Source organism: Dysidea avara, chromosome 2, assembly GCF_963678975.1.
Source record: "Dysidea avara chromosome 2, odDysAvar1.4, whole genome shotgun sequence".
Classification (NCBI taxonomy): domain Eukaryota; kingdom Metazoa; phylum Porifera; class Demospongiae; order Dictyoceratida; family Dysideidae; genus Dysidea; species Dysidea avara.
Window position 1 is genome coordinate 15,887,821 of NC_089273.1, and position 17,939 is coordinate 15,905,759.

Here is a 17,939-nt window from a genome sequence, read left to right on the forward strand (position 1 = left end):
GAGATATACAGGAAGCCCTCTCAAGATAGATGAGTGGAATCAGGCATTGTGTTGCCATCCTGATAAACAGTTTGCACAATAAATAACTCAGTGTTTATTCTAGAGCCTTTGGGGGGGGGGGGGGGGGGGGGACTTCCCCCCCCCTAAAATTTCAGACTCCCCCCCTAAATTGTGAATCTGTATACTAATTTAAAATGGCACACAAAACTGTCTAAAATAATTGCTCTCAGATTCAATCTCATACAGTCTAATACGTAATTTTTTTCCAGGTTAAAAATTACATATGACACAAGCTTAAATATTTCTTGGGATATACGTATATACATATACAACTACCGAACAATCAAGCTAGTAATGCATCAATCTCTACCAACTGTACAATAACACAATCACAACAATGTTATGTTACAGCCTTGTCTAGCTAGTCTGGCAACTAGCTATTTCAACTGGTTTTATAAAGTTGTGAAGTGTAGCTAGCTCAGTATCATATAGACTTTCGCCCAGCCACCCACCCCAAAGGAATAATTAACACTGTAATTTTACCACTGTGCATCTGTGATCAGCCATATTGGACGTAAACATTGATATGAGAAACCTAGATGCTCTAAAGTATTAGAATACAGTAGCTAGCATCCTGGACCACTGTAGTTCCTAATCCTAAGTAATTGCTACACAAACAAGACAACTGGCTGGTAAGCTACACTGTATATACACTACTTAATACCTTTCCATTATGAGATTCCCAACTTGGGCTGGTAAGCTATATACACTACTTAATACCATTCCATTATGAGATTCCCAATTGGAAAGAAGAATTGTATTCCCCTGCTAATTAGTCGCACACGTGCAACAATCATGATTTCAAATATTGAGCACTCAATTCAGTGGACACGTGTTTATAATAGAACTTATAATATAACTGGATTTTCGTATGAGTTATGCAGAAAACATTACCTTCATTTTATGACAGTACTGGTAAATGTAAAGGTGGGTTACTGGAGTCAGCAAAAGATTCAACTACATCGAGTAGCTGCACTCCTTCAGCCATGGCGGGCACTACAGCCGCCACAGCAGTGGAGCAACCAATGGCTAAGTGTAGTTCACATCAAGATATTATTCATAGTGAGGAGGAAACAACACGGAGCTCAGTGAGAACAGTTTTTCGTAGACTAAGTGTAGTTTCTACATCTTCGGATTGCTATCCTTTCAGTAGTACTGGCACAGCCAGTGTTACTACTTCTGATAGGCAAACCGAGCCTGAAACTAGCAGTGATAGTTTATGTGAGACAGAGGCTGAAGCTGATAACACATCCAGTGAAGAAAGACCTCCAAAATCGAAAGTGAGTAAAAGATCAATAGTTAACAAAAGTGTTGTGTTTGGAAAGAGTAGTCCACTACGAAAGAGTAAGACACCGATTGACTTCAAAACTAAACATCCATGGTTGAGTTTTGATTCCCAGAAGAAGGGAGCTTATTATTGCAAATTTTGTCAAAAATTTTATAGTGGTGAATGTGGCCTTCCTAAAGGATCAGATGGTGTGTTTATAACTAAGCCATTTACAAAATGGTTCAAAGCTACTGGTTCTACTAAGAAAAACAATAGACTTTTGAAACACCAGGAATCACAGGCACACAAATTAGCCATATCACAGGCTGAATTGTGTGAAAACATGACACGCAGAGGCTCAGTGTATACTCAACTTTACAGTTGTGGTGCGTCAGATTCTGACAGGTGTTTGAATTTAATGATGTTATGTAAATACATAAAAAATTGTCTATTGGCTACTAAAACATGAAATTGCACATACCACTAATTATCAAAGTTTGATTGAATTATGTAAGAATGTGATGAAAGTGGTAATCTTGCAAGGTGGCAACAGCAAAGACCTGACAATGCTACCTATACATCTGCAGCAACATCAGCAGCAACATCAGCAGAAATGATAAAAGTTGTTGGTCAATATTTTGACGAGAAAAACACAGAAAAATTTCGGTCTAGTCCAGTCTTGTCACTGATGTGTGATGAATCAACAGATTTAAGAAATCGCACAGAATTGTCAGTGTGTGTTCGTATTTGACTGATGCTGGTACCACAATAGAAAGTTTTGTAGCTATGAGGTTTAACTAAAGGATCACGGCAGAAGTCAAGCAAGCCATAAGTTCTCGAAGAGGTTATCACGCACATCTGACAAAACTACTACAGAGTGTAGATGAGTGCCTCGCTACTACCACGCCCTTCACTGCAGATCAAATAGTTACTCTGAGGGACCTGCACAAGCAATTTAGCCATAAGAACAGTCTTATAACCTCACTGGAGACTAAGATTCTTGAAGTACTGGATAATGATGAAGACACAGAGACTAAAATATTACAAACAGAAGAGATTGCATCATCAACATCTATTGCTAAGGCCAAGATTACACATTGCCTTACTCTTACTGTTTCTGAAGTAAAATATAAATTCAACACAAGACACATCCCCACCATCCCAACTCCTTCTGTATCTCCAGAGCGTCACACTAAAGAACCTGTCTCCCTCACTTGTCTCTCAAAATTGGACTTGCCAGTTCTCTGGTAACCCAATCCTTTGGCAAGCATTTTGGGAGTTTCGAGGCAGTTGTACACAATAACACATCCCTGACCAGAGTCTAGAAACTGAGTTACTTGTGTGCTCAACTCAAGGGGGAAGCATCCAAAATCATTGCTATATTTCAACTCACCAATGCTAACTATACTCATTGAGTAGCTTTACTACAAGAACGCTTCAGACAGCTGTACAAGCAAATTGATGCACATATGCAAGCTCTCATTAATCTTCCCAACCTCAGTCAGTCATACTCGAGTTTATGTGAGATCCATGATGCTATAGAAAGTCACATTCGTAGTCTTACATCACTAGGGAAACTCCTATGACAGCTTGCTTGTCTCAATTATCCTTGGAAAGCTCCCTGGAAAGATCAAACAAAAAAGAGCACATGGCAAAGGAGAGTGGACTGTTACAAAGTTACAATCTGCTACTCTTAATGAGCTGTACATCTTTGAGATGGGATCCCAAGTAGAAGACACACTATCACCAACAGCTGCATTTGTTGCTGGAGCTGGCAAGCCGATTGTTAAATTGAAAGCACAATGCTCCCCTTCTGTAAAGGACCTCATTCTCCCTCATTATGCAGTACTGTCACAGACCCTAAGCAATGCACCGATATTGAACGTCAGGACAGATTGTGCTTCAACTGTTTAGGATACCCGCTTGTAACTTGAAGCACCATTGTCACCACTGTGCCCTTGGACACCAGAGTAATCACAACCCACCTACCACTCTCCAGTCAACACTGTACAAACAGCAGAGCAATAACACAGCTCTCCCTCCACCCCTTGTTAAACTTCAATCTGCTGGTGTACATCCCGTGACCTCTCAATCTACTGGAGTACATCCTACAAGCTCTGTTCAACTACTAACCTGCTGTTCAACCTACTGGTGTACACTCTCGTGACCCTTCATCCCAAACACAACAATGTTTGCCTTCTCAAAATGGCTGTAGCAACAGTGACAAGTCAAAAAAGATGTGTTGAAACCAATATATTACTGGATGAAGGGAATTGCAAACTCATTGTCTTAACTAAGGGGATGAGCCAGTTTGAAGTCCTTTGAAGGTATGGAAGACCTGAAAAATCAAGGCTTGTGCAGTTCTGAAGTGGCACTACAAGGACAGATAATTGTAATTCTTCTCCACTCCTAGTGAGCAATGTCACCCTGCTAACATTAAGATGGCAACTTGTTGGATGTTAGGCTAGTTTTTCAGTTACCAATGACCTCAGGTCACTTTTAATAGGAGCAGATTACTACTGGGACATAGTTGGAGATAAAAGTTGTTCGTGGCAGTGGACCAACCACAGTGAGTCGAAGTTAGGATACCTCATTTCAGGCCCAACCCAACAGGGGACTATCATTCCATGACAACCAATGATTTAGTGATTATCACCCCAACACAAAGTGATTTTGACTTAAAATGTTTCTGGACTTTGGAATCAATTGGAATTCACAAAGTGATGTTGAAGTCAACAATTACCTCACCTCATGTGTCATAAGACCCACTGATGAGGCATATGTAGCCAGATTTCCTTGGAGAACACATCATCCTCCTCCCCTTCCTAGTAATTATACTGTGGCAGAATGTAGAGCACAACAATTAGCAAGGAGACTAGCCACTAATCCTAAGCTATTGTTGTTGTACCACCAAATCATTACTGACCAAGAAACCAGGGGGGTTTCATTGAGCAAGTCGACACATCAAGTGAGTATACTGAGACTCATAACATTCCACACCATGCAGTAGAGAAAGACTCACCAACTACAACCCATCAGAATTGATTTTTATTGTAGCTGCTGCAACAGTCAGCTAGCCAGCCCTTACTTAATGACTGACTAGATAGAGATCAGTGTACCATGCAGTAATGATTTGTGTGCCATCCTCATTCATTTCAGGCTTCATCAATTTGGGATCTCAGGTGATATTGAGATGCTATTTTTGAACATATACACTTAGGCCAATGAAACGTGATTACCAGTTTCTTGCTCAGAATTTTGAAAATTTGATGCGAGCGGTTATTATTCATTATTTTCCAAAAGCACAACATGAAAATTTCTGCCAAAAAACAGTGAGATCTACATTGATCACTCTTGCACTAAATAGCTAAATTATGTTAATACTAATCCATACAAAAATATTTAGCTATTTCTGTTACTCCTAAACAAGTGATTTTCCAAGAGTATAGCTGATTGCTCTATTAGAGTAAAAGTGACTGCTCTATTAGAGTACTTTGATCTGAATTACCAATAATGAACGGGTATTATAAAAGGCATGTGAGCAGGCAATGACGCGAAACTGCTAATCAAGTTTCATTGACCTTACATCCAGATGATAGAGATTACACCCAGTTTTTTTGGATTTCAAACCCTACAGATTTGTCCAGTTTCATATTTGGAATTTCAAAGTGATACCCTTTGGAGCAGCTATTTCCCCTTCATACTTAATGCAGTCCTTCAACATCATCTCAAGCAGCATAATATCGTGACATGCAAATTAATCTTACATTTACACTGTCATTACTGGCTGTGATACGGAGGATGCAGCTACAGACTATTACAAGGAAGCACGAGCTATTATGTCTAGTGGAATGGTAAACATCTATAGCTGGTCCTTCAACAGTAGCAGACTTCTGTTCAAGACAATATTGCCAATGATCATAGCCCTGTTAATGTTTTAGGTTTCCATTGGGACCCAACCAGTGATTACTGTCACTAGTAGCAAAGCCCTTTCTCCTCACAAACAACCACTTGATCACCAAGACTGAAGTACTACAAGACAGAGAAATACCTACCAATCCAATACAAATAATCTAGTAGTATATTTCACCTATACAGATATTGATAATGATAATTGGCATATAATTTACACATCTCCAACATTAGCTTTGCGTGACTGCTCTATTAGAATATTTTTATTTCAGTGAGCGTTCTATTAGAGCATTTTGATCTTTATCATGCAAACATAGTAAGCAGCAGTTGAGATTAAATTAAGGATTAAATTAAATCAATTTTTTTAAACTTTAATTATTATTCCCAAAATTACGCAAAAACTAGCATATTAGTAAGAGTTTTAGATAAGTGACTGCTATATTACAATTATGGTTACATAGTTGACTACTCTATTAGAAAATAAGTGACTGTTCTATTAGAGTATGTCAATCTTTTAACCATTTTTATGCTTGCATTGTTTCAGTGTTGTATCCTAGATAATATACCCTAACAGGGATTAGTGACGCGCTTAACAACCGTCTGACAATCCTCGTTATGGTCACATGAAAGTATTACGTAGTGCGCTAATGCTATTTAAAGAAATTGAAAAAGCTATAAAAGTTAGATTAAGAACTCATCTTGAACAGGGAATAAATGTCACTGTACAGTCATCTGGAAGAGAAATACTGGGAGTTGTAAAGAGTGATACTTGCCAATGGATGTTGCAAGCAATAGCATACAAAATGATGAGTAGAAGGCCGAGTACAAACAATTTTCGTGTATCAATAGTAAGAAAAAGAAAGGACTCCATAAAGAGCTAAAGATATTATATATAATACAGTATGATTATTATAGCAGTAATAATAATATTGTTTCTATGGTTTACCATGCTTTCTTTGTGGTAGCGGTGTTTCATCGATTTCAGCATCTTGAAGTAATGGTCTCTTTCTGCAGTTTCCATGTGCAGGGTCTGTTGCCACAGTTTCCTGAATTTGTATTGACACCAGTATTCTTTAAAAACTGATGGCTTGTTGGATTGTCATTGCATCCTCCCTGAGCACACTGTTTACCAAAAAATACCTCTAAGAGATCCTGGCAAAACTTCGTCTTTGCATTAATGCCTGTTGTTTAGTGTTGTGAACTGGTATGGAAAAACTGGTTATTAACCGGTATCGTCTAGAGGTGTGCGATGACTAATTTAAACATATCTCGATATTTCCTTTTGAACTTATCTCGATTATCTAACATATCTCGATAACTGAAGCATTTATTTATGTTAGTAAACTGCCAATATTGTAACCAGTAACGTAAGCAAATTGAAATTTGAAGACTATCAGTATGTCAATATGTCAATATTGAATCAACTACTGTCACCTAAAGATCAGTGGGAATACAAGTGTAAATGCAGACACTTTAGTGCAAGTAATTAGAGCAAATGTAAAACTGAGGCATCTCAACATGTCTCATTGCTAAATCAATGCTGCTAGCCTTGTTGCAGTTTTCAAAGCCTTACAAAATAAAATGTGTTTGTCTTATTTTGATGTTAGTTACAGTTTTATAGTCAAAATGGCTGCCAAACACTGTTCCCAAGTGGTAGGAGAGTTGGGGCCCCCAGGAGGTGCCTACACCATCAGGTATACAAATAATTTACGGAAGTTTACTATTATCTAGATTAATAAACCTATCATCCTTATCTCGATAAGTCTTATGATATCTTGATAATCGAATATATCTAGATAATCGCACACCTCTAGTATTGTCTAGGTCAAGCCAATTATTGGCTAAGAAGCCTTTTAACCAGTTTTGCCCACCCACTTGGTAAACCATAAATTACCCCTGCTGACAAGTGTTAACATCACAACATAACCTCAAAGCATGTGTAAATACCTGTTTGTAATAGCTGTTATTGTAAGGCAGGATGTTGATGGTCACTTTGGTACCACCCTAAGGCTTCCAAAAGCCATGTTTAGTGCCATCAAGAGTTAATAATAGTAGGGAGGGAGAGTGTCTAACGCTCAATAGGCCTGTATAAAATGAGCGCGTAGAGCACCCCGCTTATTATCGTATATCTTTGTAATTTCCTATAGTGTTGATGACCGCAATAAACACGTTATGTCACATTTTGTATGGCCTTGCAAAATCGATAGTTGGTGAGAAAGCAGTGATGCGAAGATGGCTACTCCAGTGAGTGATGGAAGAACCAGAGAGAAATCGTTCATAAATTTCATCTGGCGCTTTTTCTTAGGTTGGGATTCTTCAGGCTGTGTTTCATCGGCGCCGCTTCTTTTCCTTGCCATTGCTTTCGTCTGACACTTCTTCTTGGTTACTTCCAGCTCATCACTCCTCGACCGACGCTTCTTCTTGGGCCTTACCTCGGGACGTGGCTGAACGGTAGATTCGTGATGCAATTCTACCTGTGCTTCCGAGTGTGCTTCATCTCAGCTTTCCTCATTGATCTTCTCTGACGCTTCTTCTTGCTATGCTGAACTGTTTCTGCTTCAATTTTGGCCAGTACCGAGGGCTGTTCATCGTAAATCGACATGTTTGATTGCACACGCTGCCTCGCACGTTGCTCATGAGACTGATTCGTGAACAGCTAGTAGTATCGATAATGTCCTTCTGCGGCTTGCCTCATTTCACATCTCCCTTCATGCAATAAACACGTCTGGCTAAGAAGCCAGATTGTCTTACGCGCTCATTTTATACAGGCCTATTGAGCGTTAGACACTCTCCCTCCCTACTATTATTAACTCTTGGTGCCATAATGTCTACTAATTTACAATCAGACAATAACCAGTCAATATCCAATTATTCACCTTCCAATAACTGGTTTTAGTAAACTCTGCAGGTTCACAGCACTACTGTTGTTTCTCTTCCCAGTTCTTGTGTTGTCTTCCAATTAACACCTTTCTTTATCCCATCAGTACAGATGCAAATAGCTATGCTTGTAATTACTGTACTTGCATGTACGTATTATCACTATAGTCACCAGGAATATGCCCTATGGCTACCTTTACCAGGTAACCTTAAAAACAACTTTATGAGTACAATGTTAATTAATCAGTGTGTTAATTACATTCATTAAACAACATTATTCACATGTTCACAAGCATGTTTGATAAATTGCTACTATGGGGGAGTGAAAACTACGAAACCCCCTTTTCATTTCACTCAAAATACTTCACCAAAACAAGGAAATTTTGAAAAATTAAAGTGATAATTACACTTCTTGCAGTTGTAAGCTTGCACTGAAACAATTCTCTTTCTATAAATATCACTTGTTGCTTAGAAAAAACTACGAAAGTGCTTGTGGGTGGACCCCTTGCATGATGTCATAATTTACGTAGTTCGTTCAGCTTTCCATGTGAGCATAAGTAAGAATGCTTACGTGAGAATCTTTCAGAGTAAGTAGAAAACGATATTACGAACGACTTATGAAGTAGCAGCCGCAATGAATGAGCTGAACACTGTCCTTGCTATAGTAGCGGACAGTAGCAACTAAAAAGGCACTTTAATTTGTGGGCGGGTCCGCATACAACCGTAATGAGGATTCGCCGTGACGTCAGTACGTGTTGCTAAGTTCGTCACTAATCCCTGTTAGGGTAGATTATCTATGGTTGTATTAAAAAGGTTGTTGCATCACACTACAAGAAAAATTTATACATTTGCACTAATCATTCCTAGAGTTCATCCAATTACACCAGAATACTTCCTAATTCTTTCCACTACCTATTATTCCTGAAATTATTCCAGCACAATAGATGCATCCCTAATCCCACTTGGGAAGGAAAATGGACTATATAGATGGCCAGCATTATCTAGATGATTTTATCACAGCAGAGCCCCAGCTACAAAGGAGTGCTAAGCCAACATGACATGCCTATCCCATATCTGTGAACAGCTGGGGGTTCCATTAGCACCACACAAGAGTGAAGGCCCTGCCACATGCCTCAAATTTCTAGGGATCGAGATTGACACCACGAGCATGGAGCTACAGTTACCAGCAGACAAACTGCTAAGAGTAAAGGAAAGAGCGCAGTGATGGCTGCAGAGGGAATTGAGTTGTAAGAAAGACCTGGAGTCATTAGTTGGGTTACTCCAGCATGCCGCAAAAGTGGTGATGCTAGGCCGACACTTAGAATCATTGAGAAGATGGTCAAGGTGAAGAAGAGGAGCCATCATGTACAGTTTAACAGTGAGATAATTTCAGACCTCCTCTGGTGGAATAAGTTAAATGGAATGTGGTTGGCCTGCTTCCAAACACAGAGGGTGAAGTGGCAAAAATATACTCGGACGCATCAGGTGGCTGGGGGCACACAGCAGTCTACAAGGACCAGTGGTTTCAATGGCAGTGGAGCTCTCGAGCAAATAGTTGGCACATTGTACCAAAGGAACCCCCACCCCCCCCCCCCCCCCAATACTTCTGGCCTCACTTGTGTGGGGGAAGGAGCTGGCAAGAGTTAGAGTCCTGTGCTACTGCGATAACAGCTATGTAGTTGAGGTGCTTAACAATGGCTATAGTAAAGCCTTGTGCACATGGTCCGTTACCTGTTCTTTATAACAGAACACCACCACATGTCAGTAGAGGTTGTACATCTCCGGGAAAATCAAATGTCTTGTCCAGTAATATCTTGCCACTTTTCTTGCAGATCTCACCAGGGGCCCTTCTCCAATCCCAGAGCAGGCTCTCAAGCTGTCGGTGGAGGAGCAGCCAGATTGGGCATTGGCTAGCTGGACAGAGTTGTTTGTAGCCTGTACCAGGTAGGCCTAGCCCCCTCCACTCAGAGGGCATACACGGTGGGAAAAAGGCGATATTTGGATCTTTGTTTGCAGCAGGTGCAACCCCACTGCCAGGTAAGGAGCAGGATCTGTGCCAATTTGTGACATTCCTAAAAATGGAGGGTCTCAGATATTAGACAACCAAGCCTTATCTGTCGGCAGTGAGGTACCTACAGATTAGGGCTGAGCAATATTATCGTTATTGTGAGAGTATCGATATCGCAATATTATGTTATTAACTATCATGATACCATGCCTATACATTTAGTGTCATTAAAAACCCATTTGGCTGTACTTGGCTAAGAATCCTTGTAAGTGATAAAGCCTATCCACTTGGTTACCCCTGCAGAGAGGTGGGCTTGTGCTTTGCAGAAGTAAGTTTCACTTATCTTAAAAATTCCTGGGACAGTTTTGCTTGCAGAGTACCGAAGATGGAGATTTAAAATTATGTGGCAATGGATTTACACATGTGCAATTCCTGATAAGGCCACCTACAGTACTTGGCTGCAAAAACACTACCACATTACAGGATTCTTAAATACATGTCTACCATGCAAAAGTTCTCTTCAAATATAGTTCTTATATAATAAAGAAAATAATTACTTTTTAAGGCAACATTTTCCATTAAAAATCATCACATATCAATACAACGCATGATATGTAAAAGTTATACCATAGCCTCCAGGCATGGCATAGCCTTCACCAAGCCATCTTCAGGCTGGGCCTTCACCAAGATAAGATAATGAAGGCAGTAGTGACTTTGTTCAGGTCATGGGGGACCAGAATGGTAAATGACACCTTAATCATGTCAGAGTTTGCAGTGCTAGAAGCACAGCACTTGGAGGTGTTAACTCACATTCTGGTAACGGCTAAAGCTACAATTACTGCTACCCATTAAGTTGCTTCAGCCAAGCAGGTTGATACTGCAGTACATACAATGCTTGTATCATGGACTTACTCTTGTCCCACTTTGCATCCAATTTCTTCTCGCTGACACCACAAGTACTAGTGCCAATTTGCAGTAGTTAATACATGATGGTTTCAATACATCTGTAACAGAAACTTTCCACATTTTTTGGATTAAATGGAGAAGTGCTTCTCATACTTTTCTTCATTTGTAATGCTATAAAATCTCTATAATTTTTCCCTTCTACTTGTTATACAAAAGTCCCCAGTACCCCCCCATATACACACACACACACAAAACAAACAAATCACAACAACATACTTGTTCTTTAGACTAGCATTTTTCTCCACAGAATGGACAGTTGTTGTCCTTTGTTTTACTGCAATCTACTAAATGCTCCTACAAGAGATAATGAAACAACATAATGGAAATCAACAAAATCATTTTTAGCAAATAAGGTGGCAGTTACCTCACAATTTCCAGTTTGAAGGATGTTTTTAAATCCAGTTGTGAACACATTTGGAGAACTCCGCTAAAATAAACACCGTTACATTGTAGACCAGCTATTCCTCTATCTACATGACAATTTGTATGACTATTAGATGTTGAACAGCAACACTATAGAGCTGATTGTAAGATACACTTTTGGCATCAGTTTACACAAAGCTTGTTGCACAATATGGCGAAGTAAAACGTGGAATCTATTCTTTAGTAGCATAAACAGGGTGCAATCAACACCTCAGGTTGCCTGTAGCACAGCTATGAGATTCGAAATTTCTTTGGCTACCAAGTAGGGACCTACACTGTAAAACCAGTCGTTGACATCGACAGGCAGTACAAATATCTTTTTCTCAACGTGCAGCCCTGCTACAAATACTAATCACTTGTATTGTACTTATACAGACATCTCTCCCTCACTGGTATACATAAAAATCTTGATACAAGAAGTTGTACTAACACTTTAGCATACCATCTCTAAAACCACAAACACCAATGTTTCACACAAAGCATCCAAATCCCTGTGAACAAAGGAATTACATTTTTGTAGGGGGTGTATGGCTTCACTTGTAATGATTCAAAACCACAACTTCTACTGGTAAGTATAACTGCCACCATAATGATCTTCATCACTGTGAGGACTAACTGCACAGTATGCTCATGTAAATAAAGCAAATGTGGTTTCAAAATAAACACAGATGGAACCTGAGTGTCCAAAACAATACCACCTAGATTGTATCATATGTATAACTGCTTTGTTTTTTCATACAGTACAGTACAATAGTACTGTATAGTAGGGACCACAAAGGAGTAGGCATGGTCCACGAAATAACATCACCCAAAAACCAGCCTCAATTTTCCCTGACGACGATGAGGCAGTATTGGTTAGGTAAAACTAAGGCCAAACAAGCTTTCAGATTGACCTAAAACGCTTTCAACAAGTTGCTACGGAATTTTAAAAATTATTTAACAGAATTTTCTACGGACTGACTGACTGCCTGATGTCTTCAGACAAGCGTAACTTGATAACGGCTAAGGCCACGGGCTTGATTTTTTCACTGTTTGATGTTGCTTCGGCCCGACAGGTGCCTTTTGGCATACCGCAGTATGTACAATGCATTCTTCATGGACTTACCAGTGTTCTGCTTTATGTCCCATTCATCTTTACTGACAGTGAAAAGTGTCAATTTGGAAAGTGTCGATGGCTTCCCTTCATAACGGAAATCATCCGTACTTTTCGTAGTGGCTGCTTTGACCGCAGAGGCACTTTTTCAAACAGTTCTCAATTCGTACTGCTGGGTAACGGGTTGAACACACTAACAACAAAGCATAACGGATACTTCACTTTTCAGATGATAATTGATGGAACTGGGGCATGTGTAGCACCTTTTTTCCGGTATAGTCTGGCACCGCTGACCCTATTTAGGCACTTCTAGGGTCAGCGGTGCCAGACTACTTTTGGTATGTATAAATTACAGAGGTGCTTTTTGAACAGTTCTAGATCAGTGATGCTATGTAACAGGTTGAACATAGCTGACAATGAAGCGTAAGATACTTCACTTTTCAGACGATAATTGATATAGCTGGGGCGCACAGTGCCATTTAAGATGCGGTATGCATGGGTTCACCAGTCATAATAATAATAATTATTTACAAAACAAATTAACAAACAAGTACACTGAAAAATTTGTAATTTTCAACTAGAGTAGGGACCATTGCACATCAATAAAAAGTACTGAAACAAGCTGGAGTAGTGTACAATATTAAATCATAGTAAAACAATAAGAAGTGTTATATCCCAACTGTGCTAAAACTGTGTACTTGTCATATGTATAACTGTTTTTTTTCTATTAATCAAATCAACATAAAAATTTTCCAACTTGCATTCATACACAAAGACAATATATTACAATAAATAACAACCTGTATCTTGGCCACTTGTATCTTCATCAGCAGTAATGACACTCAATAATTCTTAATAAACAATCAATCTTGAGATGCTGCGATAGCTGATGGTTGCCCCACAGTTGAGAGTACATTGAATTACTACGTTACCACATTCAGCCAAATGTATCTGTGAACAACAAGTGGTACATACTGTACAAATATTACAAATGCTTGTGAATACATGTAATTTGTTTGTATAGGTTCATGAACAAAAGATTCCCTAGTGATCATGAGCCTCAAGAATTTACTGAAAGAGAAAGACATAAATTGCTACAAATACTGGTCAAATTAGAGTTGCTTTAAAAAACCTGACTCGCTGTTACTAAATGCTTGGATACATTGGATGCTTGACTACCTTCTCGGATACAAACTACACCATGAGAATACTAAGTACAATATTTTACTTTGTAGAAGGATAAGGAAGTAATTCTACATCAGGATTAAACTGGATTTTTGCACAACATGCCACATAGTGGCATTAAATAGAAATATTGAGCAATACATTTTTTAAACATGCTTAGAAGTACAAGCAAACACAATTATAGTTGCTGCGTGATGTTGGAAATGGTGTATAATTCGTAAAAAATAAACTTTAAAAAAATTCTACTTAACATGCTCCACTCCACTTCAGATCATTTTGATAATGTACCCTTTTAGCACGTAAGTGTCAACAACCATTGTTTGTATAAAGTGTGGCTATCTGGTTACCACCTACCACAAAAATTTTAATTATTAAACCAGGCGCACGCCCACAGCCGGCCGAAGGCCGGCTGTGGGCGTGCGCCTGGTTTACTGTAATTGTTTTCGTAAAAGTGTGTGTGTGTACCTATCTACCTATGTTTGTCCGTACACACCCACGTGAGCAAAATCGTTTAATAACGATAAAAGCAGCTTTTACGTAAGAAGTAAAAGTGAAATGAAGTCTGTATTAAACTTCTGCACAGGTGAACTTTGCTCTGAGGTGGTTTCTTTTCAGCAGACTGAAATACGGGTGTGGTGACTTTCCTCAGACTACCTTCCCTTGAGGTTTTCAGGCATTTAGCAACTGAAAAACAATGGTGCAGGCCTCGTACACTGCCAGGAATAGCCTATCGCCTCGAGTTGAAGGGGGGCGTATCCCTTACGTACGCGAACGAAAATGAAGAGCAGCTTTGAGGCTTTGTCGAGAGAATTTGTGGGAAAAACACGTTAGTCACACTATAAAACAGTTTAGAAGATAGTTTTGTGCGTAATATGTTGGTTAAAGCGGTTTATTTAACAAACGCTTCCTTAGCAGTGCATAGCAACGTAATTGAACGAATTACGAATATTTCATGAATTACGAAATACGAGAAATAGCTAATTATATTATTGCACAACCCAAACTACCCTATTGTAAAGTAGTAATACATAGTTGGTTAATTCATAGTAGTATATACTGTCTATAGTTATTCCAGATGAGTTAGCTAGCTGCATGGCGCCTGGTTTTTAGAAGTAGCACAACATCAACTTGTTACAATTGTTTTTGATATCATTGTTACTATAATACAGGCTTGTGATCAACACCGCACAGATAAGTGCATTTCTTTGGAAAAACAATGTTCATTCATTTAAGATCTATTGTAGTACAAAAATGGGTGTTGCTACAATAGAATATATGGGTAACAGTGATTTCAAAAATATTGCTAGATTTACATGTAAAACTGAGCATTGCAAAGTTAAACATGGCAATGTCTTCTCTAGAAATACAAATTTAAAAGCCTGCACCAGCTGAGATCAGCACCTCCTTTTAGTACACAGTGTCAAGATACCAGAAACTTCTGAAAACACTACTCTAGGGCTATACACTGTATCTATAAAGAATAGCATTTCTTACTATTTGTATTATGAACTGTATCATCAGTATACCTATCTGATGATCTAATGTCATAGGTATCATCAGTATACCTATCTGATGATCTAATGTCATAGGTATCATCAGTATACCTATCTGATGATCTAATGTCATAGGTATCATCAGTATACCTATCTGTTGATCTAATGTCATAGGTATCATCAGTATACCTATCTGATGATCTAATGTCATAGGTATCATCAGTATACCTATCTGATGATCTAATGTCATAGGTATCATCAGTATACCTATCTGATGATCTAATGTCATAGGTATCATCAGTATACCTATCTGATGATCTAATGTCATAGGTATCATCAGTATACCTATCTGATGATCTAATGTCATAGGTATCATCAGTATACCTATCTGATGATCTAATGTCATAGGTATCATCAGTATACCTATCTGATGATCTAATGTCATAGGTATCATCAGTATACCTATCTGATGATCTAATGTCATAGGTATCATCAGTATACCTATCTGATGATCTAATGTCATAGGTATCATCAGTATACCTATCTGATGATCTAATGTCATAGGTATCATCAGTATACCTATCTGATGATCTAATGTCATAGGTATCATCAGTATACCTATCTGATGATCTAATGTCATAGGTATCATCAGTATACCTATCTGATGATCTAATGTCATAGGTATCATCAGTATACCTATAGTTACACAGTTACATACCTCTAACTGTAACAATTTTCCTCTCCAATCACAAGGCTTTGGTTTAGTACTACACCCAGTTTCAAGGTACTTCATATCATTGGTACAACTTGCATCAGGAAATGCATAGTTTTTCTGTTAAAAATAAAAGTTCACAAGATAACTAGCAATGCATGAACCAGACCAAATTGTCGGACAACATACATAACAAGTTGATGCAGCACATCCAGAAGTCATCCATCCTTCACAGAATTGCTAGGCTAAATATTTTAATGTACAGTAAATACACTCAATACACTCTATGTATATAATCACTCATGAACGCTACCACTAACATTGAGTGGACAAACATAAGCCGAGTGAATTAAAGTTCATTACACTACACTGACCGTTAATCAGGACACTTGAAAATATGGACACCTGTATAATCCTGACACTTGTTAATGGTCCTAAAAGCATGTCCACACAAATTCAAATTAGGAACTGGACGCAAAAGGAATTCGGGCAAGCCAAATTGAACATGTCCACGTACATTATTGAATTTACTGGTGTGGTAAAAGGATAATTAAATGGTTGAGAAAACAACTCAGTTGCACCAACTGAGAGAACAGTGAGTTTAACGATAGAACGAAAGGAATATATTCTTTGAACAATTATTTTTGTGTTTATAATGCAAGGATTTCTATGAGTAGAGTACGAAAGATTGCTGATGGTGCGTGATTGCTATGACATGTCCTTGTGCTTTTGTACACCAAGCGAAAAGTCACTTGGAAATGTGTCAAGCCCTCATGTGCTAACTAGCATTGCATAGCAAATCCTAATTCACCAGCCAATTCACATTCACACCACCTATGGAGGTGGATTTGTGCAATCCACTTTCAATTTAAATCTCTTTAATGCACATTCCATGTGGAGTGAGTAATTCAAATCAGTATGCATTCAATTCGCATTATTTTTGTTGTGTGGACATGCCTTAGGGTATCTATACACTGACCTGGAAAATCAGGACAACTTGATATAATCAGGTCACTTTTGGTCAGTCCAAGTGATTGGTAAATTTTACTAACATTGGTTGGATAATGACATTAATCAACTATAACATTGTGTGACACACAATGACCACCTCAACACCACTAATGACAATGAATTTCAGTACTTGTACCCATCATCAAATGAATACAGTTATGAGGTTTATGAATGTATTACCATGGACACCAAGGGAATGTGTAATTTGATTAGTTTGCCAACATTCTCAGTCCCCAAACTTTTAAAGGGGTTAAGTCCTATGGCTTCCATGAATAAAATGATGTGTTTTACTGTATGTGAAGCTGTAAAACCAACACAGAAACTGTTCTCTACCTGATAAATAACACATGCTTTAGTTCAACTTCTGTTTAGTGCAAATCTGAGTGAATTCCTCTAAAGTATGTGCAAATTATGCTGTGGTTTGAAAACACTGTGATTTTAGCAATAAAATCGATTCTCCTCCTACAGCTTCCCAAAAATTCTTGTGGTAGCTTGTAATAATATTATCTTTAAAAGTATAGAAATAGATTTTTAGGAATGACTACTATGGCCTCAAAAGAGATTACTGTTTTTCATAGAAAGTTTAGAGAGTCCAATGGCTCATTTGATAAAGTACTACTTCCATACTTTAACAGAATAATCCACAAACCAAGGTGTGTGGTGTGGGCACATGCCAGGTTTGGTTTTTTCCTGAAATTGAAATGAAGGCTGTACAGAGCCACTATTTACCTTCCAGTTAGGTAAACTTTCACACTGAGGTAGTTTATTTGTGCCAGCTTAAAAAATGGATGAAATGAGTTGAATATCTTTCACAATGGACCATATGGGTGTAAAACAACCGACTACCTAATTAGCTAAAATTAAGGGAGTACTAACTGCATGGGTGCCTGGTTTTTAGATACACAATATGAAGTTGAGACTTGTTTGTATAT

The 17,939-nt window shown here is 38.5% G+C and overlaps 1 protein-coding gene across 5 annotated transcripts in view; it reads right to left on the reverse strand.

The window, feature by feature from the left end:
* Positions 1 to 17,939, reverse strand: part of LOC136246698 (uncharacterized) — a 33,296-nt gene that overhangs the window by 13,763 nt on the left and 1,594 nt on the right. For 2 of the 5 annotated variants that reach the window (XM_066038244.1, XM_066038243.1), the window contains exons 3-6: positions 16,003 to 16,116; positions 13,407 to 13,557; positions 11,455 to 11,517; positions 11,307 to 11,384 (exon numbers count right to left, since the gene is read on the reverse strand). In XM_066038244.1, the coding sequence (XP_065894316.1) occupies positions 13,459 to 13,557; positions 16,003 to 16,116 (213 nt within the window). In that variant the 3' untranslated portion in view covers positions 11,307 to 11,384; positions 11,455 to 11,517; positions 13,407 to 13,458. The remainder of the gene's footprint in view (positions 1 to 11,306; positions 11,385 to 11,454; positions 11,518 to 13,406; positions 13,558 to 16,002; positions 16,117 to 17,939) is intronic. The other 3 variants (XM_066038247.1, XM_066038246.1, XM_066038242.1) reach the window with 2 other exon arrangements.